The sequence below is a fragment of the Triturus cristatus genome, chromosome 3_1, assembly GCF_964204655.1.
Source record: "Triturus cristatus chromosome 3_1, aTriCri1.1, whole genome shotgun sequence".
In the NCBI taxonomy this organism is placed as follows: domain Eukaryota; kingdom Metazoa; phylum Chordata; class Amphibia; order Caudata; family Salamandridae; genus Triturus; species Triturus cristatus.
In genome coordinates, this window is record NC_140583.1 from 310483968 (window position 1) to 310511721 (window position 27754).

General features: G+C 47.0%; 1 protein-coding gene across 5 annotated transcripts in view; it reads right to left on the reverse strand.

The window, feature by feature from the left end:
* Window positions 1–27754, reverse strand: part of CPEB1 (cytoplasmic polyadenylation element binding protein 1) — a 493259-nt gene that overhangs the window by 17829 nt on the left and 447676 nt on the right. For all 5 annotated transcript variants that reach the window (XM_085644001.1, XM_085644004.1, XM_085644003.1 and 2 more), the window contains one exon: window positions 26917–26997. In XM_085644001.1, coding sequence (XP_085500127.1) covers window positions 26917–26997 — 81 coding nt within the window. The remainder of the gene's footprint in view (window positions 1–26916; window positions 26998–27754) is intronic.

The window sequence follows — 27754 nt, forward strand, 5'->3', positions numbered from 1 at the left end:
AGTAGCTGGATGGTGGTGTCTGTGTTGTACACACTGATATATGAACTGGCTTTTATCAGCCAGTCGTCTAGGTAAGGGAAGACGTGAATGTATTGTCTTCGCAGATGTGCTGCCACCACTGCTAGGCACTTGGTGAATACTCGTGGTGCGGTTGTGACTCCGAACGGGAGCACTTTGAATTGGTAGTGTTGGCCGTCCACTACAAATCTGAGGTACTTCATGTGGGCCTTGGGCACTGGAATGTGGAAGTAAGCATCTTTTATGTCCAAAGCGGTGAGGAAGTAGTTTTGGGAAAGTAGCGGAAGTGCCTGCTGAAGCGTCACCATATGAAAGTGGTCTGAGTGTATGTATGTGTTTAGGGGCTGAAGGTCTAGGATGGGGCGTAGAGTTTCGTCCCTTTTTGGTATGAGAAAATACAGGGAGTAGACCCCCCATATTTTGTTGGTTGGAACATGTTCTATTGCCTCCTTGTCTAGAAGGGAGATTACCTCCTGCTTGAGTAGCCGTAGATGTTCTGGTGACATTGGGCGTTGTCTGGGTGGAATGTTTGGGGGGTGAGGGGGTAGATGTTAGTTCTAGGCAGTATCCTGACCAAATTATTTGTGTTGCCCATTTGTCTGAGGTGATGGTAGTCCAGCCCGGAAGGAAATGTTGGAGTCTGCCCCCGACCGGAGTGTGATGGTCTGGGGGAAGTGGAGGGAAGTCATTGGGGAGGCGCGGTGGCAGAGCGGGCGGTATTTGTTTTGCCTCTGCCTTTGTTATTGTTGCCCCTGTAGCCGCCTCTTTGGTAACCCCTTGTAAACGTGGACTGGGTAGGGGATTTGTATGCAGTGGAAGCATAGTCTGAGAAGTAGAGTCTGGATGTGCTCCGAAAGGAAGAGCGGCGAAAGGAGCGTCTGGGAGGGTGAGATTGTAAGGCTCCCATGGATTTTGCCGTGTCCTTTCATTTTCTCCAGGGCGTCATCAACTTTGGGGCCAAACAGATGTTCCTGGTCAAAGGGATGGTTGAGGCTGGAGAATTGTACCTCCGGTTTAAAACCAGATATCCTTAGCCAGGCATAGCGACGGAGGAGGACACTAGTATTGATAGCCCTGGAGGCTGGGTCTGCTGCGTCTAATGCACAACGTATGGAGGTATTAGTAATTGTTTTGCCTTCCTGAATTAGCTCATTGGCCCTAGCTTTGTATTTATCAGGGAGATTGTGCATTATGGCTTCTAGCTCGTCATAATGGGCCCCGTCATACCTTGCTAGTAGCGCTTGTGTATTGGCGATACGCCATATATTGGCCGCTTGAGCTGCAGTGCGTTTGCCTGATGCGTCCAGGAGTTTAGACTGTCAGGTGGTGGTGCATCACCTGACGCCTGAGAGTTGGCCCTCTTTCGTGCTGTGGATACCACCAAAGAATCTAGTGGAGCAGGCCCTCTGATGTAGGAGGGGTCTGTTGGGGCAGCTTTGTATTTCTCAATGCGCAGGTTAATGACCCTGGCCCTGACTGGGTCCTTAAAGACCTCCGGCGCATGTTTTATAACACCTTTTAGGATAGGCATTATGGAGGTGGTCCTATGTGTGGTGTCAAATGTGTCTAGGAGGAAATCCTCCACTGGGTCGGTATGTGAATCTACCCCGTGGTAGTGTGCCGCCCTTTGCAATAGGTGATTGAACCCCAAGGAGTCTTCTGGTGGAGAAGGCCTGGAAGGGTAAAATGGGTCTGGGGATCCTGTGGGAGTGGGGTCCCCTGTAGGTATATCTTGGGGTACATCCCCTATATCGTCGTATGGATCCCCGTGATCATCATCATCCTGGAATGGAGTGGGGGAATGGTGAGGTGGGGGTGGTGAGGTGGGGGTGGTGAAGGTGGAGGAGGTGGGGGAAGATAATCTGAAAGGGGAGGTAGCAGAGTCTTTCCTTTTTGGAGGTGGTGGCAGAGCAGGCTTTTCTAATTGTCTCTTTTTGATAGAGCGCATTAAATGTCCAGTTTTGGGATCGTTAGTTAATGTTTTTTGTAAGGGATCCGGTGTAAACAGTCCTGGAGAGGTTGGTCGGTCCGTTGGCGCCGAAGGCGTCGGGGCCGTTGATCTTTTAGGCTTATCTGTACTGGTTCGTTGTTTGGAATCATGCTTGGGAAGATCCGGTTGTTTTATCAGCGCAGAGATGGATTTCGGCTTCGAAATGTCGGTGCCGGTGGCCTTGTGGGCTTTTGTTGGTACCGAGGATGGGGTCGGTGCCGAGGAGATTGTCTCGACCACGAGTGTTTCGGTGTGGGGCTCGGTGTCTAGATGGAAGCCGGTTTCTTTTCCGGTGCCGAAGGGTGTTTATCGGCTCAGACGGTGGGCTGGCTAGAGTCCGAGCCGCCTGAAGGCTTAATTGGCTTCTTTACCGGCCCCGAAGGTGCGGTGTGGGAAGCCTTCCCCGAAGATGTCGTCCGGGATCGCCGAAGTGTGTGCCATGGTTCTTCTGGCTCTTCGGTCCCGAATCGTTTTCTTGGATCGGAAGGATTTACACGCCGGACAGTCTCGAGCCTCGTGTTCAGGGGAGAGGCAGAGGTTGCACACCTCGTGGAGATCGGTGTGGGGGAATTTTGACCCACATCAAGGGCACTTTAAATGGAGTCCTTTCCATTAGCCAGGACCGGAACTTAGGAATGCCCCAAGGCTGCCGTCGACGACTGGAACCGAAGGTCTTGCCGATGAGAGGCGCGTCGAGTGGGGAGATCGCGATCGAAAACAATACCGCAAATCGGGGTGAGGATTGCGTGTCGATCGTCGAACTGGAAGCTGTTCGGAACCAGAGCACGAAGATTACATCAGAGCCCGATGGGGCTGGAGCCGAAGCCCATGCGCAATACGATCCAAGGGAGAAGTCACCGAACTTGTGACTTCCAAAGACTTTCCAAGAGGAAAAACAAACTGCAAACATCCGGGCCCAACACCAGATGGCGATCTATGCACAAGTGTGTAATCTGCAGCTCCTATGCCTCGAACACTAAATTTCTCCTAAGAATGAATCAGTCTAAGCTCTGCATAGCTCCTTGGGGATATTTAGCCCAAAAAAACTCCCTGTACACATCTGTATTAACTTCTACACAGGGTCCGATATGAAAGGGCCACTCAGAACTATAGGACTCAAATGTCTGCTTTTCCCTGCAGGAGACAGGCATGTGCATGACACCAGGCGCTCCCACTACAGTATGAAACTACAGTAAATGGAGAAGACCTTAACCACATCAAAAGACAGTTGCTACAGTCTCATAAGCCTAGTAAGTACAATGTTGAGATTCCACACAATGGCCAGGGGGGACCAGCTGTTGAATTACTTTTCACTCTACATAAAAACCGACCTGGATTTTATAGAGGGATATGGGTTCTCCATTCTAAAGGTAGGCAGCTACTGCAGCAAAGTGCATCCTGATGGAAGTGCATGCTAACCCACATTTAAGTGTAGGAAGTCGCAGACTAGATCCTTGACACAGACTTCTGAAGTGTCAATGTGCTGTGCAATGCAGTAGTGTGCTCAGCGCTTCCACTTTGCAGCGAAGCATGCGCAAAGAGGTACGGTCTGCATGATTCCTTGAGAATGTTCATGCATTCTTGTGGAATGTTTAGATAACCAAACAGACTTCTGAAGCAAAATTTAAAGTTTGAGTGTCCAGGGGTAGGAGGGGTGCCAAATCTCTCCATGGTTCAGAACAAGACGGTCTGGCATGGTTGAGAGCCTCTAGCGCAGAAGAAAATATTTACTTACCTGTAACTACGGTTCTCCAGTATTGCTATCTTTCATAGATTCACATGCCTGAATCATCCCAGTCATCGAGATGAGTCCAACGTATAAAACAAGCAATATTCCAGAACTCCCATAGGCGACAATGGCCTTGAGCCATGCTATCATAACCCATTAATGTGCTTTTTAAAAAAAAAAAAAAGGACCAAAAGCTGAAAGCAGCCAATCCGCAGCACCCTCTAGAACCTTCCCAGCAGAGGCAGTTTCCCTCAGATTTTCCCAGCACAAGTGAGAAGTGATTGTCCTGATATAGAAACAAACTGCCTCTACAGGGAGGAGGGTGGGTGCATGTGAATCTATGAAAGATACCAATACTGGATAACCGTAGTTACAGGTAAGTAACTTATTTCCTTATCCAGTATTGGGGTATGTTTCATAGATTCACATGCCTGAATCAGAATAGTAAGCAGTACCATCCAATTTTCTAGAATGTCTATAGCGGATGGTGGGAGACTTGCAGATATCAAGCCAAAATCTTAGGTTTCAAGGCAGACATTACTTCTGAAACCAACAATTTTCCTATATAAAAATATATAAAAAATACATATATACACACATCTATACCGAAAGGATAAAAAAAAAACCTTAAGATAATGTAACCAACTGCATACCTTACTAAGAAATGCTGTACATTTTTCCTTTACATATGTATTTAAACTTATGCAGTTTAATATCTGCAATTATCAAAGAGTAAAACAGACGCATTTCCAAAGAAAAGAAAGAGGTTTACCTTAATGGAAAAGATGGCAACGCACTGCCTGGCCTACTGCTGCATCAGCATCCTGTGCGGATTCCAGGCAATAGTGCTGCGTGAAAGTATGTGTGGTACTCCAGGTTGCAGTGCTGCAAATCTTTTCCAACGTCACCCCTGCGAATAGGGCTGTTGAAGTTGCAACCGCTCTAGTAAATGAGCGTTAACCATTCTCTTTAAAGGCTGGTTAGCCTTCAAATGCCAGAATTGGATCGCAGTAGAAATCCATCTTGCAATAGTGGCTTTTGTTATAGCAGTCCCTTCTCTGCCTTGGCCATAAGCAACAAGCAGTTGATCGGTTTTTCGAATGTCTTTAGTTCTTTGAAGATAAAACTTAAGGCAGCATTTGACATCAAGTGTATGCAGCGCCTGCTCCGCAGGAGTTGGTTGCAGAAAGTAATACCGGAATATAACCGGCTCATTGAGGTGGAACTGAGAAGGCACTATAGGAATAAACGTGGGATTAGTCCTTAAAATTACAGCATGGTCTTTGAAAATCAAGAAAGGTTTCTTGATTGTGAAAACCTGGATCTGGCTCACCTTCCTGGCAGAAGTAAGGGCCGGAAGGGCGACTTTCCATGCGAGGTATTTCAAATCAACTTTAAGAATGGGTTCAAAAAAGTTACCAGCAAATTTATAGACCTGGGGTTAGTCCTAACTAAATGAGAAATTACCAGCCATTGGAAGGCGGACGGTGCTCCTAGTGTCTTGAGATGGCAGAGGGAATTTATAAAATGGGCCGACTGAGGGAATTCTTAGGCTGCAAATGGCCCAGAGATTGGATAATGAAAAAATGCAGAGAGTGGGAGGCATTAGTTGAGCTGCTCAAGCGCTCGACAGATAACGACCCACACCCTGACTGAGTGGACCTGTGAGTGACCTGAACTGATGCCCTATTGGGGTGACATTGGAGAATGACAATCTATAGTCCATAGCAGCTTCCCTGGTCTAGATACCTCCCTAGCGGAATCACTGTTGTCTTGTATGGATGGGTAGGATTCTCCACAGAAATAATGACGACTAAACATGCCTGAGGGGTGGGGGAGGGGAAGAGGGGGGTTACATGGGAGGAAGGGGTAAGTTATTCTGGTTTGTTGCGACTTCAAAAAGCTCGGACTGGGACAAATTATTGGGATGTCGTTCTCCTACCTTGACGGTGCAGCGCATAACTTCCCTGAGAACTCGAACATCATACTCTGTTGACAATTCCCCATGGCCCACGCATGGTGAACTCTGCACCGGGAACTCTGCCTAACAGTTCTATTTATCGGCACCTGATCACACGCTGTAAGCCTTAATCCCAATGTCTTATTTGTGTACCTGAAAATTGCTGAATAAAATGTTTTTAAAAAAAATGAATTTGTTCAAAAGGCCTTTTCATAAGCTGTGCGAGAACTACATTTAGGTTCCGTTCCGGGGGAGGTGCCCACATTGGTGGGAAAACACAGAATAATCCTTTCATTAATTGTTTGACACGACTTGATGCATACAGAGAAGTATCACTCAAAGCTCTTCTATAGAGAGATGGAGGCTAGATGCACTTTAACCAAATAGAAAGCCAAGCCTGATTGTGCCAAAGAAAGAAGATATGATAAAATCTGTTGTTGGGATACCTGAAATGGATTAAGATTATTTCGATGGCAACAAACAGAATCTTTTCCACTTAAGCTTGTATGTCTTATCGGTGCTTTCCGCTCTAGATTGAGAGAATGTCTCTACACTTCTGAGAAATATTCATGTCCTTGAATTCAAGGAATTCAGGAGCGAGGCATGCAAATGTAGGGATTCCGGATTTGTAGGCTCTACTTTACCGTAGTCCCTGGACAGAAGAGGAGACAACTGCAGAATTTGAAGGTCTGGCTGATGGCCACCTCAGCCGTCCATGGAAACATCCGTTAGGATGAAATCTGGTATTTCCTGTAAGAAAGTCCATACTTTTGAAAGGTTCGGGGTATGAAGCCACCATCTCATTGCGGTCTTCATAGCTGGGGTAATGCGAATGAGGTCTTCGAAAGATCCCATTGTTATTGCAATTCTTCCTGGAGAGGTCTCATCTTGAGTCTGGCTGAAGGAACCAGATCAATGACTAGCACATTCCTAGTAGCAACTTGTATTGCCTCACTGAAATGGACCTTTTTCTTGAAATTCTCTTTGCCAACAGACTTCGCCGTATTTGAGGTTCCTCTGGACACGGTTCAATGCAAACCGTTCTTGTCAGCCTGGCTCCCAGGAAGTGTACTGTTTTGCTGGGGGTGAAGGAAGATTTTCTGATGTGGACAGTCGGTCCTAGTTTTTTTGAACAGTTGTAAACAAGTGTTGGTGGTTTTGGACGCTTGTTTTGCATAGGAGCTTTTAACAGCCAGTGGTCAAAGTATGGGAATACTTGATCACCTTGAGAACGTAAAGCCGCCGCCACAGGTGCAAGGCATTTTTGAATATCCTGGGAGCAGACTGGAGACCAAATGGGAGAACCTTTAATTGATAGTGGGTACCCGCCACTGCAAATTGGAGAAATTTGATGTTTTCGATGGATGGGGGATGTAGAAACAGGAGTCTTCTAAATTGAGGGAGGTCATGAAATCTCCTTGGTTGAGACGTCGTAGAATCTTGGTTAAAGTTACCACCCTGAAAGTTTGCTTTCTCAGGAATTTAACTTTCTGATATCTAAAATCGGTCTCCATTCCCCCGACTTTCAGGATCAAAAAGAAACGGGAATAAAACCCTTGACCCCTTTACAGAGTTATAACTTTCTCTATGGCGCCTTACACAAGCATAATCTTTCTTTCTACAATAACTGAAGACGAGAAGGGGAGGGGGGGTGGGGGGGGGGGGGGGGAGATGAAGGGGGGGGTTCTCTGGATGGTGAAGTAAGTTGGAGGTATTTTTATGACTTCCAATGTGTGACCAAAGGCGACCAGATCTAGTACCAAACGGTCTGATGTTATGCTCTCCCAATGTTGGAGTAAACTGGATATCTTCGCACCCACAGGAGGGAAATTGAAGGGGAGGCTGGTACCCTGACAAAATCACTGTCCTCTTCAGTTGTCTTTGCTTTGGGTCTATGTTCTTTTTCAGCCCCCTTGGCGAGAGAAACCAGCCATAGTAGTTTGACGGCATGCAGCAGGTTGGTAGGATTGCCTACACTGTCTGGTAAGGTTGATATTGCTGCGTTCTTTGGTAGTTCCCTCTGTAAGTGGAAAAACCACAACCCTTAGCTCCTTTGAAAGGAATCTTCCTGTATTGAAGGGAACCTAATGACATGGCAGTGTCCATATCTTTGATAGAGAAGCGCATCATCTGTTTTCCAAATAATGCTTCCCCATCATATGCCATATCCAGAACTTTCATTTGGACCTTTGGTCTAAATGTGGTTGCCTTCAACCACCCCTGTCAACATAATACAGTCGCCCTTGCTAGTTGACAAAAACCCGATTGGCTAGGTCCATAGCAGAATCAATAGTTTGAGGCTACTCACTCCTGTGAGCATCTTTCTGGCCTCCTGTTGTCAGTCCTCCGGGATAAGATCTAGTAGGGAAGCCATATCAGACCACATTTGTCTGTTGTAACGTCCGATGATGGCCAAAGCGTTGGTTGCTTTGATATTGGTTGCAGCCATAGTGGAGAAACAATAAAATCAAGTTTACGTCCTTTATCAGGAGGAGTGGAGATCGGGGTGGAAGGGTTCCTAGACCTCCTTTGTGCTGCCTGCGAGATTACAGAATGCAGTTACGGATGTCCTGTTAAAGGAGAGTTTTCCGAGGCTCTGTATTTCTCAATGTGAGCTAGTACTGGTGGTATGGATGCAAGGGTCAACATTTTTACCCCCTCTTGCCAAACAGTCAATGATGGTATTGTGCGCATTGACTTTCTGGTTTCCTCTTTAGTCATACAGGAAGCACTCTGTAAGCTTAACCTCCATGATGAGATGAAATCTATTAGAAGCTCGCTCCAACAAGTTGTGGAAACCACCTACATCTTCTGGTGGAGAGTCCGCTGGATGATGTGACGGATAGGGATAATATAGTTGTCCCAGGGGTCAACAAATGACAGGGATCTCGCCCTCTTCACGTTCATCTGAAGAGAATGGTCAACAGGAACAGTCTCCTGTGGATCTGTAGGTGTCACAGGTGATGTGGGTTTTTCAGGAATTTGTACCGGTAATTCTTAGGGGAATCTCTTGAGGTGGAAATCTTTGCTTGTAATCTGCAAGCATATAGTTTGGAGATCTTTTATCAAATTTGGAAGATAAGCCATTTGTCTATGACTAGGTTCTTGGTATTCATAGTAACAGTGGCGCGGTGGTGCAAGGTATGGCTAGTAGTATTGCTGGTCTACATACAAAGTCTTGGCATTTTACGAGCAGCTCTGACTACTGCGCTGCTCCGTAAATCCCATCATCCTCTTCGGATTCCCGAAGGTCCAACAAATGCGATGAAGGTAACGGGGAAATTTAACTATAAGTTGACATATCCAGATGAAGGAATATGCTACTTCCCAGTATGCATCTGTTCTTGGCATGTAGAGCTGAAGATCTACACACTTTTGCATAGATCGCCATCTGGTGTTGGACCCGGATGTTTGCAGTTTGTTTTTCCTCTTGGAAAGTCTTTGGAAGTCATGAGGTCGGTGACTCCTCCCTTGGTTCGTATTACGCATGGGCTTCGGCTCCATCCTCAGATTGTTTTTCGCCAGCAGGGAAAGATGGAGCGTAGTAATAGTGAAGAAACCCATGTGTGTTGCATCTAAATAAGATAGACTGGAACAGATACAGGTAGCCGGGGAGGCGGGTGGGCGTGTGTAGATCTGCAGCTCTACATGCCAAGAACAGATGCATACTGGTAAACAGCATATTCCGTTCGAGGCATATGAGCTGCAGATTACACACTTTTGCATAGACTATATAGCAGTACCCAACCCTAGCGGCGACCACCGGCATCCGTTGCAGTGGTTTGGAATAGTGTTTAGTACAGTCTGGCCCACACTAGCTTGTTGCTTGGTTTGCACATCTACACAGTAATTTTTAGTGAAAGTGTGCGGTGTCGACCATGTCGCTGCTTTGCAGAGATCTAATGGGATGTTCCCTAGAAAAGCCATAGAAGCCCCTATCTTACTTGTAGAGTGGGCTTTAGGGGGAAAAGATAGCGTTAGTTTTGCCTTGTGGTAGCAAATCTGTATGCATTTTACAATCCACCTAGCTATCCCAGATTTAAAGATGGGGTTGCCTTTATGTGGTGGAGAGAAAGAGACAAACAGTTGTTTGGTCTTTCTGAAAGGTTGTGTTCTTTGGATATAGTAAAGTAAGGCCCTTTTAACATCTAGCATGTGTAGAGCCCTTTCTGCAACAGTTTGAGGTTGCGAGAAAAAAAAACGGTAATTCTACAGATTGAAGGGAGAAATGCCTTTGGGTAGGAATTTTGGGTTGGTACGGAGGACAACCTTGTTCTGGTGCATTTGGAGAAAAGGTTCTTGTATAGTGAGTGCTTGTATCTCACTGACCCTTCTAAGGGAAGTGATGGCTACAAGAAAGGCTGTTTTCGATGTGAGAAATTGCAGTTCGCATTTATGCAAAGGTTCGAAGGGCGGTCCCATTAGCCTTGTAAGAACTATATTTAAGTTCCACAGAGGTGAGGGTGGTACTCTGGGGGGGGAATTATCCGCTTGAGGCCTTCCATGAAGGCTTTAATGGCAGGCACTCTAAAAAGTGATAGGTGCTGTCTGTTTTGTAGGTAAGCAGCAATTGCTGCGAGGTGTAACCGAATGGATGTGTATGCTAGGTTACACCTTTGTAGATGGAGCAAGTAGCATATGATGTGCTATATAGATTTATTTATTTCTATTTATTTATAAGGTTTTATATAGCGCGAACGTGACCCACGAGGGAATCAGAGCGCTTTACAGTATGTATATAGAAAGAGACATAAAAGATAAATATACACGCATTAGATATTCGTCATTACTTACAGTAGAGGCAAAAGGTATAAGATAACAGGTATAAGATGACATAGTAGACCAGTGGACGAGAACATGATCCCAGAGGGAAACGTCATATTGCAGACAGTAAGGTTATTGGGCCTTAGGGCTGTATTGGGATAAAACCAGACCAATAGTATTCTTTCCATCCACACAGGGTATCCAGTAATATGCGGATCGTATCGGTGGCTCGAAGCCAGTATAGGGTCAGGACTTAGGACGTAAGTTTGTTCATTAGGAGGATTTTTACATCTTTTTTGAAGGCTGTAAGGGAAGAGATTCCCCGAACCAATGGAGGTAGGGAATTCCACATCTTTGGGGCGATCCCTGAGAAGGCTCTGCAACCAATTCTCTTTTTATGGAAGGTTTGTGGTTTCAGAAGTAGAGAACTCGCGCTTCGTAATGGTCTGCATCCTCCGGATCGTTCTAGTTTTTGAGCTAGGTAGCTGGGTGTTGTTGTGTAGTGCTTTATGGGTCATGAAGGCAACTTTTAGATTAATTCTTGCCTCATATGGCAGCCAGTTCAGCGTTTTCAGGGCCGGGGAAATGTAGCTATTTTTTAGCTCCGGATACCAATCTTGCAGCAGCGTTAAGTGAAGCCCTCAACGGGGCCAGCTTGTATCTGGGGAGGCCACAGAGAGTGGTGCTTCCATAGTCTAGTCTTGATAACACTAAGGCTTGAACCGCCATTTTTAAGTCGCTATGCGGGAGGAAGGGTTCAAGTTTCCTTAGTAAACTCATCTGGTGATTGGCTCCCTTGGTGGCCTTGCTGATGTGCGACTTCATATCCAGGTGTTTGTGTATGGTGACTCCCAGGGATTTCACGGAATCGATGAGGGGAGCACATTCAAAGACGGATAGGTGTTTCATCCACTGCTCTATCTTTGGGGTGTGATTAGGTGGGGAGATTAGAATGAATTCTGTTTTTTTTAGTATTGAGCATGAGGTGGTTGTTCCTGAGCCAGCTTCGCGTGTTCTGTAGAATGGAGTTGAGGGAGATGGAAGTCTTCAGGTGTGGAGATTTTCAAATATAGTTGGGTGTCATCCGCATATAGGTGGTAAAGGATATTCGCTGATTTCAATGCGTTCGCTAGGGGTTCCATTAGAAGGTTAAAGAGAATGGAGGATAGGGCTGAGCCCTGAGGAACGCCTATGTCGACCACTGATGGTTGAGAGTGTATTCTTCATCTTGATTCTTTGTGTCCTGTTATTAAGGAACGAGGAGAACCATTGAAGTACTGTGCCAGAGAGGCCCATCCTTCCTTCCAATAGGGACAATGGGTTGTAATGTTTAACTGTGTCGAAGGCGGAGGATAGTTCAAGCAGTATCAATAGGCAAGATTCGTTGCAGTCAAGCATAACTAGTATGTCATCAAACGTGTGTGAGTGCAGATTCTGTACTGTGACCTTGACGGAAACAAGATTGGCGATTGTCTAGGAGGTTGTAGCTCTCGATATGGTTACATAATTGTATTTGTACACATTTCTCCAACAATTTGGCCAGGGTGGGGATGTTAGATATAGGGCGGTAATTGTTGAGATCTGATGGGATGGCGTCCGATTACTTTAGTATAGGCGTAACCTTTCCAATTTTAAGACAGTCTGGTATGGAGCCTTGCCTCAGAAGCGTTTACGATTTTTGCCCATAGAGGAAGGATGGATGTTTTTATCATTTTGAATAGGGCAGGAGGAAGGGGGTCAGAGAAGTGATTGGAGGGATTGATTGCTAGAAGAATGTTATAGATTTTTAGATCAGGTATTGGCTCGGTGTTCCAAGTGGCATTGTTTTTAGTGACTTCCCCTGGAGTATTGGAAAGGGCCTTGAATTTGGAGTAAGCTTTAGCGTCCTGTGCCACAGGTTGTGGGAGGACCTTAGAATTTATGTCGAGCTCGATGGCCTGTATCTTTTCACGGAAGAAGATGGCAAGTTCATCGCAGGAAGGTGTAGCTAGTTCGTTAAGATCTGTAGAGTTAGCCGTGTTGCGAGCTTGTTGCTTGACGATTTCGAATAGTTTTTTGGGCCGGTTGATTGCTTGGTTCAGCTGGGATCTGAAAAAGTCTGCCTTGGTCTTGAGAATCTGTTGTATGAGTTTCTTAATGTTCTAAGGTGATGTAGGTGGGCGTCTGAGGGTGTAGATTTACATAGTCGTTCAGCAGCTCTTAGTTTGCGACGTTCCGAGTTCAGGGAGTCATTGCACCACGGTTTGGAAATTTTGGCGGAAACTTTCTTGGAGGGATGCTGTAGCTTCTAAGATTTCAAGCATCGTGGAATTGTAAAAAGTTGTGAGTACATGGATGTCCTCCATGTTCGTTGTGAGGGTCAAGGCGGAGTTGCATCGGTTTACCAGGGTGATGGGGTTGATATTCTGTATGTTCCTTTTCCATTGTTTTGTTTTTGGAGGTGGACTCCTTTTTGGCATTACTTCGATATTGATAGAGAATGCTGTGATGGTCAGTCCAGTCACAAGGGGAGATGGATTCTAATGAGATGAGGCTTGATTTAGCTATGATGAGGTCCAGTGTCTCTCCCTTGTTGTGTGTCGGACTGTCGCAGAATTGGGATAAGTCGTGCTCTGCCAGAAAAGTTAAGAGCTCCTGCACCATGATCGTTTGCATTGTTCCAGTGGAGATTAAAGTCACCCAGGAAAATTTGTGGTACTGGTGAATTGACATTTGAGGAAATAATTTCTTTTAACTCGATGAGTCAGGTTATCCCTCGGGGGGTGGTAGAATAAATGAATCTTGCTGGCGAGGCGCTCATCATCGGAGATATCGATACATAGATATTCGCAGGAAGTTAGAGTGATGGTGTCTACTTGCTTGACTGAGATTGTGTTGCGAAAAATGCAGGCTAGCCCCCCTCCGGGTGTCACGTTTGTCTAGGCGGATAAGGTCGTGACTAGGAGGAACCAATAGATCAAGGATGGGAGCGGAGGAACTGTTTAACCATGTTTCGGTGAGGAAGATAATGTCTAAATCATTCTCTATGAGGAGGTCGAAAATGTCTGATGCATGTTTACTAGCTGATCTGCAATTTATGAGAGCACACTTCATCTTAATAGACTGGGTTGGGGTAGTCTGCTCTATGATATTAGTGAGATTATCTCTGTTTACAGATCTGTTGTTGTGGGTAGGTCCCCTGAAGGGGTTATTTTGAGTGAATTGGATATAACCACATTGTGATGAACTTTTATCTATTGCTAAGGTATAAGATAAGGTCATCTATTTTGCTGTCGGATAGTTCAACGTTTGTCCTCGAAGTCCAAGAGGAGGAAGGTAAGTTAAGTTGAGTAATGTTGTCAGGGGTTAAGATCTTGGGGATCAGACTACTAATTTGTGGACTGGTTAGGTCGGTCTGCCTAGATTTCTCGTGGATTGGGTTCTCGGGGAGGAGCCTGCTAGTTTGGAGACTGATTTGGTTCACAGTAGCATTGGTGGCTCAGTGCACGTTAAGTAGTTCATTGGTGATGGTAGATAGGTTATGCATCTCATTCTTGAGATGGGCTAGGTCTAAGGCTAACTCATTGAATCGTGTAGACCAGATGGAGTTAGGAAGGTTAGCAATATGTGTAAAGGGTGGTCTGCAGGTGGAGTCAGTGTGTGTGAGGAGGTTCTCCGGTTTTATGGGTATATCATCAATGGGGGACGGCGTGATAAGAGGAGTGAGATTTGTCGTGGAGTCCCAGTCGGTGTGTGGACTGGCCATATTATGTTGCGTTCGAATGGATGGAATGAGAATAGAAGACGTTAAAGTCGGATCAGGAGTCGTGTTAGACAGGGGGTCCGGGGATCTGTGTAATCTAAGTCGGGTGGGGGTAGAGACAATACGTCTTTGGACTCCGGGTTGAGAGCTTTATTCATGGTCGACAGGGATGACCGTGTTGAATCAACATTGCCGTGATTGGTGGATATGATTAATCCGGACCCTTCTAGGCCGGAGGATCCGGGTGTGGAAGCGACTGTTGTGATTGGGGTTAAGGAATCAGTGGGTGTGTCTGTAATGAAAGGATTGTTAGCGGCAGGCGGCCCAGCCCTTCCTGGGTCTTGTGACCCGGTTGTGGATGTTATCACCGTGGCTGGGAGGAAGAGCTGGTTGGGAGTGTGAGGGGATGTCAGTTTGGAGGCATTTGATATGTGGTTTTGTCGTGGCATTGGGATGTCGTCTAGAGGCTGGAGAAGGTGAGATGTGGGGATTGTGTTCTTGCTAACTGCTTTGTTGAGAATAGGGAAGATCCTATCCAAGATATCTAGATTTTTTCAGAGGCTTGTATAAGGATATAATATATAGATAAGTCTAGAGGGTTGATTGTGTTATGGCAGTAAACAACAAATCTTTTCCACTTTGCAGCGTAGCAGGCCCTAGTAGTAGGGCGTCTGGCTTTTCGGATGACGTTCATGCAGTCAGGGGGAAGGTTAAGGTATCCGAATTCTAGGATCTCAGGAGCCAGATCGCAAGGTTGAGCTGGGTCCGGGTGCCTGATCTCTCCATGGTTCTGGGTTAGGAGGCATGGTGAGAGGTGTAGCTTTTGGTGTGGCACTACCGAGAGTTCCAGCAGCATGGTGTACCACGGTTGTCTGGCCCACGTTGGAGCTACTAGAATCAGTGAGAGGGAGTGCTGTTGTAGCTTTCGCACCACTAATGGAATTAGTGGGAGAGGTGGAAAGGCGTACGCATATTTGCCTGACCAGTTCATCCATATCACATTGCCTTTGGACAATGGGTGTGGGTATCTGGCGGCGAAGCTTGGGCATTTTTTGCTTTCGTGGGTGGCGAAGAGGTCTATCTGTGGATGCCCCCACATTTGAAAGAACGGGTGCAGAACCTGTGGGTGAAGTTCCCACTCGTGGATCTGCTGCGTCTGTCTGCTGAGTAGATCTGCCATGGTGTTCTGGACTCCTGGGACATATTGGGCTAGGAGAAAGATTGTGTGGAATTGCCCATCTCCATATGCTCTGTGCTAGTTGAGAGCTGTGGAGAGTGCCGCCCTGTTTTTTAATGTAGTACATGGCCGTCATGTCTGTGCGAATGAGGACTGTCTTGCCTAAAATCTGCATCTGAAAGGATTTTAGGGCTAGAAAGATTGCCAGTAACTCCAGATGGTTGATGTGGAGTAACTTTTGTTGCAGCGTCCATGTGCCCTGCACTGTGAGGTGTAATAGATGAGCTCCCCAGCCGGAGAGCGATGCGTCTGTTAGGATTATTTGTGGAACCGGGTCCAGGAACGGTCGACCTTTGGAAAGATTTGTGGTGTTCCACCCCTGCAGAGAGCGATGGGTGCGACAGTCTATCAACACCAGATCTGTCAGTTGCCCCTGGGCCTGGTTCCACTGGCATGCTAAGCACTCCTGGAGTGGACGCATCTGGAGTCTTGCATGAGGCGCTATGAAAATGCAAGAGGCCATCATCCCTATTAGTTGCATAAATACTCTTGCTGGGAGAGAGTGTTGAGGTATGAATTTTTGACGCAAAGCCTGGATGCTTGCAATCCTGGCAGGATTGGGATAGGCTATGGCTTTTGAGGAGTCTATGGTGGCACCAAGGTATTGCTTTGTGGGGGATGGTATTAGCTGGGACTTGGTGGTTTACCGTGAAACCTAGCTGGTGAAGTAGTTGGATTGTGGTGGCGGTGTGATGTACACACTGGTTGTAGGACGTGGCTTTTATTAGCCAGTCGTCCAAATATGGAAAGACGTGAATGTGCTGTCTTCTGAGGTGTGCCGCCACTACCGCTAGGCACTTGGTGAATACCCTTGGTGCTGTTGTGACCCCGAATGGGAGCACCTTCAACTGGTAGTGTTGCCCGTCCACTACAAATCTGAGGTACTCTGTGAGCATGGTGTACCGGAATGTGAAAGTATGCGTCTTTCAAGTCCAGTGTGGTGAGAAGGTCGTTCTGGGAGAGGAGCGGAAGTACTTGTTGAAGGGTTACCATGTGAAAATGGTCCGAATGTATTTAAGTGTTTAGAGGCCTGAGATCTAAAATAGGTCGTAGAGTCTCGTCTCTTTTTGGTATCAGAAAATACAGGGAGTAGACCTCTAAATTTTGCTGATTGGCCGGGACTTGTTCTATGGCATGTTTTTGTAGGAGGGAGATTACCTCCTGTTTTAGTAACGTGGAATGTTCTTGTGACATTGGGCGTTGCCTGGGTGGAATGTTTGGGGGGTAGATGTTAATTCTAGGCAGTACTCTGAACGAATAATTTGGGTCACCCATCTGTCTGAGGTGATGGTCTCCCAGACTTCAAGGAAATTTTGTAGCCTGCCCCCGACCGGAGTGGGATGGTCTGGAGGGAGCAGGGGGAAGTCATTGGGTAGGCGGTGTGGCAGAGCGGGCGGTATTTGTTTTGCCTCTGCCTTTGTTATTGCCCCTATATCTGCCTCTTTGATAACCACTTGTGAATGTGGATTGAGTAGGGGATTTGTAGGAAGTGGACGCGCTATCTGTGGAGAAGCCTCTGGCGGTACCCCGAAAGGAGGAGTGGCAAAAGGAGCGTCTAGGAGGGTGTGACGGCAGGGCTCCCATAGATTTCGCCGTATCCGTGTCCTTCATCTTCTCTAGGGCCTCATCTACCTTTGGACTGAATAGATATTCTTGGTCAAATGGATAGTTTAAGAATGGAGGCCTGTACCTCAGGCTTAAAGCCTGAAACTGAGCCAAGCATGGCGACTGAGGAGGACACTAGTGTTAATGGCCCTGGAGGCTGTCTGCTGCGTCTAAGGCACATCGTATAGAGGTATTAGTTCTGTTTTACCCTCTTGAATCAATTCATTGGCCCTATTTCTGTATTTTTCTGGGAGATGGTGCATGATGGTTTCTAACTCATCATAATGGGCTCGGTCGTATCTGGCCAATAGCGCCCGAGTGTTGGCGATACGCACGCGTCTAGTAGCTTTGACTCCTTGTCAGGTGGTGGTGCTTCGCCTGGGAGTTTGACCTCTTCCGTGCAGTGGAAACCACAAGGGAATCCAGTGGCACCGGCCCTTTGATATAAGCAGGGTCTGTGGGGGCAGCTTTATACTTATCTATACGTGGGTTAATGACCCTAGCCCTAACTGGGTCTTTAAAAACCTCTGGTGCATGTTTTATTACCCCCTTAATCATAGGTAGTATAGCTGTAGACCTATGAGCGGTATCAAAGGTGTCGAGGAGGAAATCCTCCTCTACTGGGTCAGTGTGTAGTTCTACCCCGTGGTAATGTGCCGCCCTCTGAAGTAGGTGATGAAAACCTGAGTCTTCCGGTGGAGATGGCCTGGATGGGTAAAGGTCATCCTGTGGGATGTCTGGATTATTATAGTCTTCCCATGGGTCTGGGAATCCTGTAGGGGTGGGGTCATGTGGCACATCCCCTGGATAATATGGGTCCCCCTCATTATCGTCCGGAGACTGGGTCAGGGAGCGATGAGGTGGGGGTGGAGAAGGTGGAGGGGGCGGAGATGGAGAGGATGGAGGTGGTGTGGGAAGGAATTCTGAAAGGGGAGGTAGCAGAGTCCTTCCTCTTTGGAGGTGGAGGCGGAGCCGGTTTGTCCAAGTGTCTTTTTAGAAGAGAGCCAAATGTCCAGTTTTTGGATCCTTAGTGTCTTTTGCAAGGGATCCGACGTAAACAGTTCTTGTGACCATGGTTGTTCCGTCGGCGCCGAGGATGTCGGGGCCGATGGCTTTTTATGCTTGTCCGTGCCGTGCTTTTTGGAAACCTCTGATTTGTCGGCGCCGAGGTGGACTTCGGCGCGGGAGTCTCGGTACCGAGGGCTTTATGTGGTTTGGTCAGCACCAAAAGACCTGGTTTCAACCCTGAGGGCTTCGGTGCGGAGCTCGGTGTCGAGGTAGAGGACGGTTTCTTTTTCGGTGCCGAAGTGTGTTTATCGGCACCGCTGGCAGGCTGGCTCGAGCCCGAGCCGCCGGAAGGCTTGTTTGGCTTCTTCACCGCGCCTGAAGGTGGGGTGTTTGAAGCAGTGTCTTTGGTCTTGCCAAGGCCCGGAGGCGAAGGTGTGACTGGAGCCTTTTTGGGTGTCGGCGCGGGTGTGGGAGGGGGTGTAGTACTCACGACCCTCTGCGCCGGGGTGATGTCCTCCACATCAGAGTCATCGGCTTCGGAAGCACTGACGAGGTCTTCTTCGGTGTGCTGCTGTCCCGGAGCTTCGACGTCGTCCCCGAAGATGTCGACTGGAGCGGAGGTCGAGGAGTGTGCCATGTTGCGGCTCAAATAGTCTTTCGATCTAAAAGACTTGCAGGCGGGACAGTCTCGAGCCTCGTGTTCAGGGGAGAGGCAGAGGTTGCACACCTCATGAAGATCGGTGTGGGGTAATTTGGACCCACATCAAGGGCACTTCTTGAATGGAGTTCTTTCCATCAGCCGAGACCGGAGCTGGGATAGGCCCGAAGGCCGCCGTCGACTGGAATCGAAGAAGTGTCGAAGAGAAGGTGATTGAGGAGATCTGGATCTGAACAATACCGATGAGCGAGGATTCTGCGTCCATCGTTGAACTGGAAAAGTTCGGAACCGGAGCGCGAAGTATTACATCCGAGCCAGAAGGCGGAAAAAAACAATCTGAGAATGGAGCCAAAGCCCATGCGCAATACGAACCAAGGGAGGAGTTACCGACCTTGTGACATTCAAAGACTTTCCAAGAGGAAAAACAAACTGCAAACATCCGGGCCCAACACCAGATGGCGATCTATGCAAAAGTGTGTAATCTGCAGCTCATATGCCTCGAACAGATCTTTGATACTCTAACCATGGCATCGATGGGCTGCCAGTAACCACCGCTGAAAGACCAGTCTACGGCGTTGCAGTCAACAGTGTTGAAGTCGATGGACCGGTCAGACGAAACCTTCGGAGACGGTTGTCGTCCGTGACAGACTTGCCGTTGATAAAGACTTCGAAAGTGCCTTAAATGGTTTTATTGAAATTCTCAACGTTTGTAAAGGTGAAGAATACCTGGACGACGTCATCTTAGTCGATGGTATAGGTCCAGAAATGCCATGCAGTCGCTGTGACTAACGTAGACTGGGCCGACGATGTGATGGTGAAACTCCCTGTCGAACACCCAGAGGATGTCAACTGGGATTTTTCAATCCTGACCTTACCAGGATCAGCTGAAAACGCTCTATTTCTTATCTTTCCTCAGAGGGGTAGAAGAGACAGATTGAAGATTCAGAGGAGTCTTTAGGTTTCTCCTTACTTGAACCCTTGCTGTCGAGTGTTAAAGGTGTTTCCTGCCCTCTCCAGAGTCTTTCCTCAGACCTGAATCTTTTGTGAGATCTGGGCGATCCATCATCGTCCTCATCAGAAGACTGGTGGTGCTTGGTCTTTGTAACCACAGAAGCAACCTTCCTTCTGTCTCTCAAGGTCTTGCTAGAGAAAGTGCGACATATTTTACACTGCTTTACCACATGGGATGGAAGGAGGTTATAGATGCAGTCCTTGTGAGGATCAACATGAACACTCTTTCGACAGGTCTTGCAGGGCCTAAAGAAACCTATTTTGTCACATATTGAGCAAAGTTTTGATGAAAAAACCTGAAAGGTAGAACAAAAACCGAGATGACCTCAGGGAGACTCCCTTCTCACACGAAGTGCGGTAAAAATCCGAGGAAAACTGCCTCTGCTGGGAAGGTTCTAGAGGGTGCTAATAGCAGACTGGCTGCTTTCGGTCCTTTTTTGAAAAAGGACAGATCGGTTATGATAGCATGGCTCAGGGCCATGGTAGCCTATGGCAGTTCTGGAATACTGCTTGTTTATTATACCGTGGGACTCATCTCGACGACTGGGAATGATTCAGGCATGTGAATCTATGAAAGATACCCCAATACTGGATAACCAAGAGTTCTGGAAGTGTAGTAAATCAAGGCTGTCTGGCCCAGGTGGGACCCAACAGGATGAGTGCGAGATTAGTCTCAATGCCTCTGAACCACAAATGGACGTGGGAGAAGCAGAACAGCATAGGAAAATATCCCAGACGAGTTCCTCGATAGTGTATTGCCCATGGACTGTGGGTACCTGGGAAGTGAAGCTTTGGCATTTTGCATTTTCTGCAGTTGCGAAGCGATCTGTCAGTAAACCTGCACCAACAGAAACACAGAAGGACTTGGATGGATGTCTAACTTGGACTTGTTGCCGAGTTCTGCAGTCAGTCCACAAACTGAATGTAGTCCACCAGCACATGGACTTTATAGTCAAGTGCCCACTGCCAAAAACTCTGCGCAAACACCGACATTTAGAGTGCTGCCTTGATTCTGTAGGTAACACATGGCAGTAGTGTCAGTCTGAAAGATAACCAGTAACTGATCTGGTGATTCTGGTGCCATGCATTCCCACTGTCCTTGGATAGCAAGGTCTTCTAAAATCCACCTCTACACCGTGAGGCAAGTACCAATTGTAATGGCAATTTGTGGAACGGGATCGGGAAAGAACCGCCCCTACATCAGGTTGTTGGTGTTTTGCCATTGTAGAGTGATGGACCACAGATCAACATTCTTCTTGAAGCATTCCTGTAACCGGTGAATATGCAACCTGGCACTGGGGACCAAGGCAATGCAGTAGGGAATTGCGCCAAGGAAGCACATGACTGTTCCGACTAAGGCTGGTTTATGTGGCTGAAAGATGGAGAAATTGCTTCGGACTGGGAAAGACCTTATCCACTACAGAGTTGAGGGCCACACCTAGATAGTTTTGGATCCAAAGGGGCTGGAGGTGGGAACTTGGTGGCCTGGGCTGTAAAACCCTGGATGAAAAAGTTTGGTAGTGGCCAGAGTGTGTGCAAGACATGGCTGCTGAGTTGCACTCTTGATTAGCCAATCATCCAGTCAAAGTGGCACATGGATGCCTTGCCACCTAACATGGGAGGCTACCACAGCTACATACTTCATAAACCCCCTAGGGCAGTGGTGAGGCCAAAACTGATATTGTTTGCCACTTACCACACACGTAGTGATGGAGTGCTGGATATATTTGGATATAGAAATAGACATCTGATATTGAGAGCAGTCAAAGTCTCCTTGCTGCAGCAGAAGTACGTCCTGTAGAATGACCATATAGAAGTGTCCTGCCCAGATGTATTTGAGGGGCCAGAGGGATCCAAAATTCTTGGAAATGTTATGTTATTTAAATTTATAGCGCGCACGGCTACTCCAAGGAGTGTCCTGGCGCGGAAATCAAGTACACCCCAGTGCCTTATAGGTGTTATGGCAATGGCGTTATGGCACCATTAAGGGGGAACAAGTTTACCTCTTTCTGAAGCAGGTGTTGTGGGAGAGGATATATTGGCTATGTGGAAGTGCGCTCTAAATAATGTTTGATGTCTAATAACCACTGGTCTGAGGCGTTCTGTTGCCAAGTGGGAAGGAATCCTTGCAGTCGACCCCGACCCCCACCCCCGCTCTCCCCCAAACAGGTGTTGCATGATTGGTATGGGGGAGGGGAGAGTGGAGTTAGGCGGATACGACAAAGTCACTGGTTTGCGGAAGCAGTTTCTTTGGGGGAGCCACCTCTGACTTTGGAACTGCTGCCACACTATGTGCAGCATAAGTAACCCCTAGTGGAGGGCTTTAGGGACTGCTGGTGCTGGAAGGCAGTGGAAGACTCCAGAGAGGTGGCTTTGGACCTGCCTTCGTAGGCAGACTGCTCACAGGAGCTACGATGGGTGAGGGCTTGGAGGTTGCCCAGAGCCTTAGCAGACTCCGTGTGCCAGAAACATGGAGTCAGGTATGCCTACAGGCATGTACACTCAAACTGATGCTGCGCGCAGCAGTGTCAGGGTACACCGGGTGGTGGTATAAGATTAGCTTGATCTGAATCTCATGCTCCCTCTTCTGATACTCATGTGGGCCCCAGTAAGCTTGGTCATAGTTGACAGCAAGATGAAGGAATTGGCAATACACCGGTGGTTGGCTGCTTGAGCAGCAATGAGTTTGTCCGCTGCGACAATGCACTTTCTTTATCCAGCTGGGTTGCATTGCTGGTGCCCTGTGCATTGGCTTTTTCAGGCAGTGAGCAATACCAATGACTCGGAAGGTAGCGAACCCTGGATTTAGACTGGGAATTGACAAGGGCTTATATTTGTCTACCCTAGGAGTGACCACCCAAGCTTTAGCTGGGTCTTTACAAATTTATGAGGCTGGTTTAAGCACCCCTTTCAACCTTGGTAGATACTGCAATCATTGCTCAGAGGAAAGTTTCCAATGGGTAATCTTCAATTGGTTCCATGAGCATTTCCTGCTTATGGAACGAGGCTGACTTACCATGGAGCGCTCTGTAGAAGGCAGTGTTACCGGGCGGGAAATGACAAGCAGGATAGGTCAGGATCTGTGTCCCCTGGCAGATCTACATCGGAAAGATCACATGGTGGGTATATAGCATATGGTTCCCTGGGATGCCCTCAAAGCCAGTGTGGTGACCCCTGTGGAGTGCAAGGGTCAACAGGTAGAGGTGTGGGTAGGGCAAGTCAAAGGTGGAGAGCTGGTAGCCTCATTTCCAGTGTTGCGGGAAGGGTGGAAGGGAGGGGGGGGGGGGGGGGGGGGTTGAAAGGGAGTTTAGAAACTAGGGCTCCCTTGAAGCAGAGCTCCCACTTAGATGCATCTGCGGTGGACACTGGTGCCTGGGTGAGAATTTGGTATGTATTAGGATGCATCATGATGCACCACTGAGTGCAAGTTCATCCTGCACCTTCGAAGGACAGGTTCCATTGAGCGGACCAAAGAGTTAGATTTTCAACTTCGAGGGTGTCCTTGCTGGCGCAAGAGTCATCTGCAAAGAGTGGCGGTTCGATGTGGACAGATTAGATGGACTGATCAGTGCCGCCGGGATGGAAGCGGTCGGCGAATGAGTTGGCTTCATATTCTTTGGCACAAAGAATAAGTGTGGTGATCAAAAAGGATATTCAGTGCCTACCATGGCCAGGTGGCAGTAGCTGACTGGAAGCTGTTCTCTGGGCATAAAGAGTGTATGTCTGCCCTTGGGTGTGGGCATCTGAGCGCAAGCAGTGTTGAGGCGATCGGGGAAGCAGCATCTTACTCATGACCCGTTTCTGGCAGCAGGTCTTCAATCTCCAGGATGGATCCAGACCATGGTTCAGGTGAGAAGGCTTCCTCCTCTGCAGCAGACTATTCAGGCTGAAGGTCCCCCAAGAGGTTTGGCGTTTTTAACAATCCTGGTCGTCATTTCCACCTCTGAGACATTGAAGCAATGAGCTAGACTATCCATTTTTTCCTCAAGCGGAAGGAGCAGCAGGCATTGCAAAATACCTAGTCGTGTTCAGGAGATCAGAACAGGTTACAGACCTAGTGGAGATCGGTTCAGGGATGCTTTGCACAGCGGACAATAAATGAACAGTTTCCACTCCAGAGGTGAGGCATGGTTGGAGAAAGCAAACTGGGGATGCTCCGAAGGGCAAGATCCCCAATAGCGCGCCAAAGCCATTCATCCTTCGTCCCAGACGAAGGCACAAATGTCTAATCTTAACTGCGAAAGGGGACCTTCAATATTGAATGCCTGCGTAAGGGAGATGAACAAAGCGAGCCTGGAGAACTCACCGCAATTGCATTGCTCTGGAGCTCTGCTGCTACTGTCTAGGGCAGACAGCAGAAAGAAAATATAAGAATGGAGGCAATGCCCATGTGCTTTACCAGCAATAGGTGGAGTCACTGATCCTTGGGACTCGATTCTTTGAAGAAAAGCTTGTACACATCCAGGCCCCAACACTAGCTGGCAGGAGAATGTACAGATTTACAGCCACATGCCTTGGACACCAACTTCTCTAGTAGCATGAAAAGTTTTACATTCTAGAGCCTCAACCTCAATAGTGGCTGTAGTTACCATTAACTAGATGGTTTTGAAGATGTATCTAACAATCTAGTTTGTGAGATTGTCAGCTGAAGCACGAGGTCTTGGCTGAACTACTACTCTTGCTATAAAAAATTTAGTTAAGACATTCAGAAGGAATCTACTAAAGGACATTTGTCCCCATGAAGACTAGTGCAAGGCCTCAGACTATTTAGAAGGTATTATATAGCTCGAACAAGACCCTTGCAGGTATCTGAGAACTTTACAGGGTAAATATAGGAAACAACAGGCATAGAGTAAATATCATAATGTCCCATACAAATCCAAAATCTTATAACGAAATATAAACATGGATCATGTGAATTTAGACATAAGAGATTTCCATTTTTTTTTTTAAAGATTCAGTAGAGGGATTCAGTCTAATTTCTGGGGGCAGTGCATTCCAGATCTTGGGCACAATCCCAGAGAAGGCCCAGTTGTATGTTTTCTTAAAAAAATCTGTGGTTTCAGAAGGTTACTGGAACTCCTGGAGGATCTGTTGCCACATGAAGGCACCAATTTCTGTGCCAGATAGCTTGGAGTGTTATTAGTAACGTACGCATTTTTCATATTCAATTAAGGCCACTCCTTCTCCATACTATATTCTGTTTGATGCATTTTCAAAGCTCTCACAAATCAAGGAGGATATCAACTAAATTTGTAGCCTCCAATTTCAAATTCCTTCACATTAACAAAATGTTTTAACATTTTCAAATGTACATGTTCCTTCTTAATTTATATAAACTTTCAGTTAATATTTTTTTTCTAAGAAGTAGCGGACCCTTAGAGTAGGCTTTGCGGCACCCCACCCCCTTACTGCCAGAGGTGCGCAAACCGAAGTTACAACCAATCCAGACCAAAAAGACACCTCAGTTCCCATTTTTCTTCCAAATGGACGTTCTCTGCATTTTCTTATGAACAATTCAACCTACAATGTTTTCCTCTTCCCTTTGGCTTGGCCATAGTCCCCTGGTGGTTACTCACATGGATGAAACCAGTGGTGCAACTCCTCAGGTAAAGAAGAATACATCTAATATATCTGAGAGTGGTGTGGCGCAGCGGCCCAGGCAGCTGACTCCAGAGCACTGGGTTCACGGTTCGATCCCCAGCACCAGAGGCATAATAGCTCAGCATCATGTCACACTGGACAATAGTTCACTTAATCTCAGACAGCCCCCAGCGCATTGAGACCCTTACGGGTGATTAGTTTGCGCTTTACAAAAACTGTTTTCACATAACCGCAGCCCCAGACGAGGGGTTTGAGAGGGAAGGGGGAGGGAGGGCATGCCGGCCTCCTCATGGTGTGCACCGTTCTGCCTTCTTTCTCAACCACTGCCCTGCGGGCGCATTTCCTTTCGCCACTATGTCTATAACCCGATCTGAGGAGGAATATCTTGATTTTGTAGGTTGGTAATGAGGTACCTCCACAATGGTTCCCAGATGTCCCTGGGGCATTGTGCTGGCATACGATCCCAGTAGTCAGACAGCTGCCCATGACGTCACATTCTTAAGCCAGTCTGCAACACAGGGTGTCTGGCTATGGGCCCCAGCACAGACAGTCGTTTAGCCAGCAGCAAAAGCATGGACACTAGTTTATACTTCCCGCAGGTACATTTCTCACATAGCCAAGCAACCCTATCAAGGGGGACCATTCTATCTGAAACTCTAGCATCTTATCTAAAGCATCAAAAATGGTTTCCCCAGTAACATGTAATGTCAGGGCAGTACCAGGCCAAGTGTAGGAAGGACGCCTCATGGGCACGGCATCTCAGACATCTCGCATCCAGACTCAGACTTTATATAACCATTCGGGAGTCCTGTGCATCTATGTAAAAACGAAGTGAATCAAACGTAGCCTATAGTTAGGGGACAGCACCTGAGCCTGTGCACAGCTGCATGCCTACTGGACCTCTGCTATGGCTAATCCCAGCAGCGTCTTCCACTCTAGTCACGCCCCAGGGACAGCTGCATTGTGCGCTGCATGGCTGTGTATAATCGGGTAATCAGTTAGCGAGGTGACGGGTTAGTTAAGAAATCTAGTAGCTGGAACATGGGCGGTGCCGCCTGGAAGGAAGCAAAATCAGCATGCATCGCCACGTGGAGCTGATAGTATGTTATTCTGTCGGCCAACCCCATTTGCTCCCTTGCCATCACTCTTCCTGGCTCTATGAATTATACCTCCGGGAAAGCAATCCCCATTGTGTGATGGAGTTTCCCAAGTCTACTGCAGGCGCAAGTTGAAGACTAAGTAGCAATTTTACATAAAAAGGAAATAAAGTAGGTACAAGGCGAGGGCCAAGGCTGTCAAGGAGCTTGGAATTTAAGGCACAACCATCAAGGATCCAACATTTAACTACAACTGTCCAGTCCAGGCACAGAATACTACCAGAATGAGCCAATAGTACACTTCCCTTTTCATATAGAACACAGCAAGATACACAAACCAAAACATTGCGAAAACATGTGAATAAAACAATATAAAGTATACAAATAAAATTGTAGAAAACTGAAGGAAACGGGTGACGTTAACAAGCAAAATGCTGCTTTGCCCCTCCCTCACAGACGTGGAGACAAGGGGAGCATATATGGGTGCCTTTACCTGGTCTCTGCAGAAGAATGGACCAGGTTGGGCGTTGCAGACCTGGCACACAGAGTCCTCTAGGTAGGGATCAATTTGCACCTATAACACATTAAATGAAATTACTCTAAGCAAAACATTGGTCTTTCACAAAAAATTTAAAACACTGAAAGTCAGTTATTAGATACAGCACATAACCTGGTCATAAGGTACAAGCTTAGTAGCTTACTGGACATAAATGGATTACTCAGTTCTGCAAGTCTAGTAATTTCAACAACGAAATATGCATACATTTTAATAAAGCTTCAAAGGCTAAATTTGAACTATAAAAACAGCCGACCAATGCTATAGTACAGCACAAACTAATATTGGTAGATGTTGTAGGATTAAGGACGCCATTAAAGCGGTCTGGAAGATAGCAACTAGAACTGTACACAGCCACCAAGATCATGCAATTTTCAAAAAACATTTCTGTATAAATACCAGGGAAAAATTACAATAAAACTATTCTTGACCAGGGAGCACTTTTGGTAAAATATTTTGTTTGGCATTACAAATGTGCACACCATTACTGGTTGTATACTTTATGCTACAAACTAAAGTATTAATTTAGCCCTTGGACGCTCTTTGGGTAGAAGCATACAGCATTTTCTGAGCTGTGTCCTTTGAGGTGTGATGTTCCTCAGCACAATTTAATGTGGAGGACTAGTCTGAGGATGAACTTTCCCATTGTCCCTCTGCAAGGCACATCATAAGAACTGCCACCTAATCTGTGATGTGCCATGGGTTTTCAGAGGAGCTTTTTGCAGTGAGTTGGTTTGGGTCATTTCCAGTTGGATCTTTACAATGCCACCTTGAT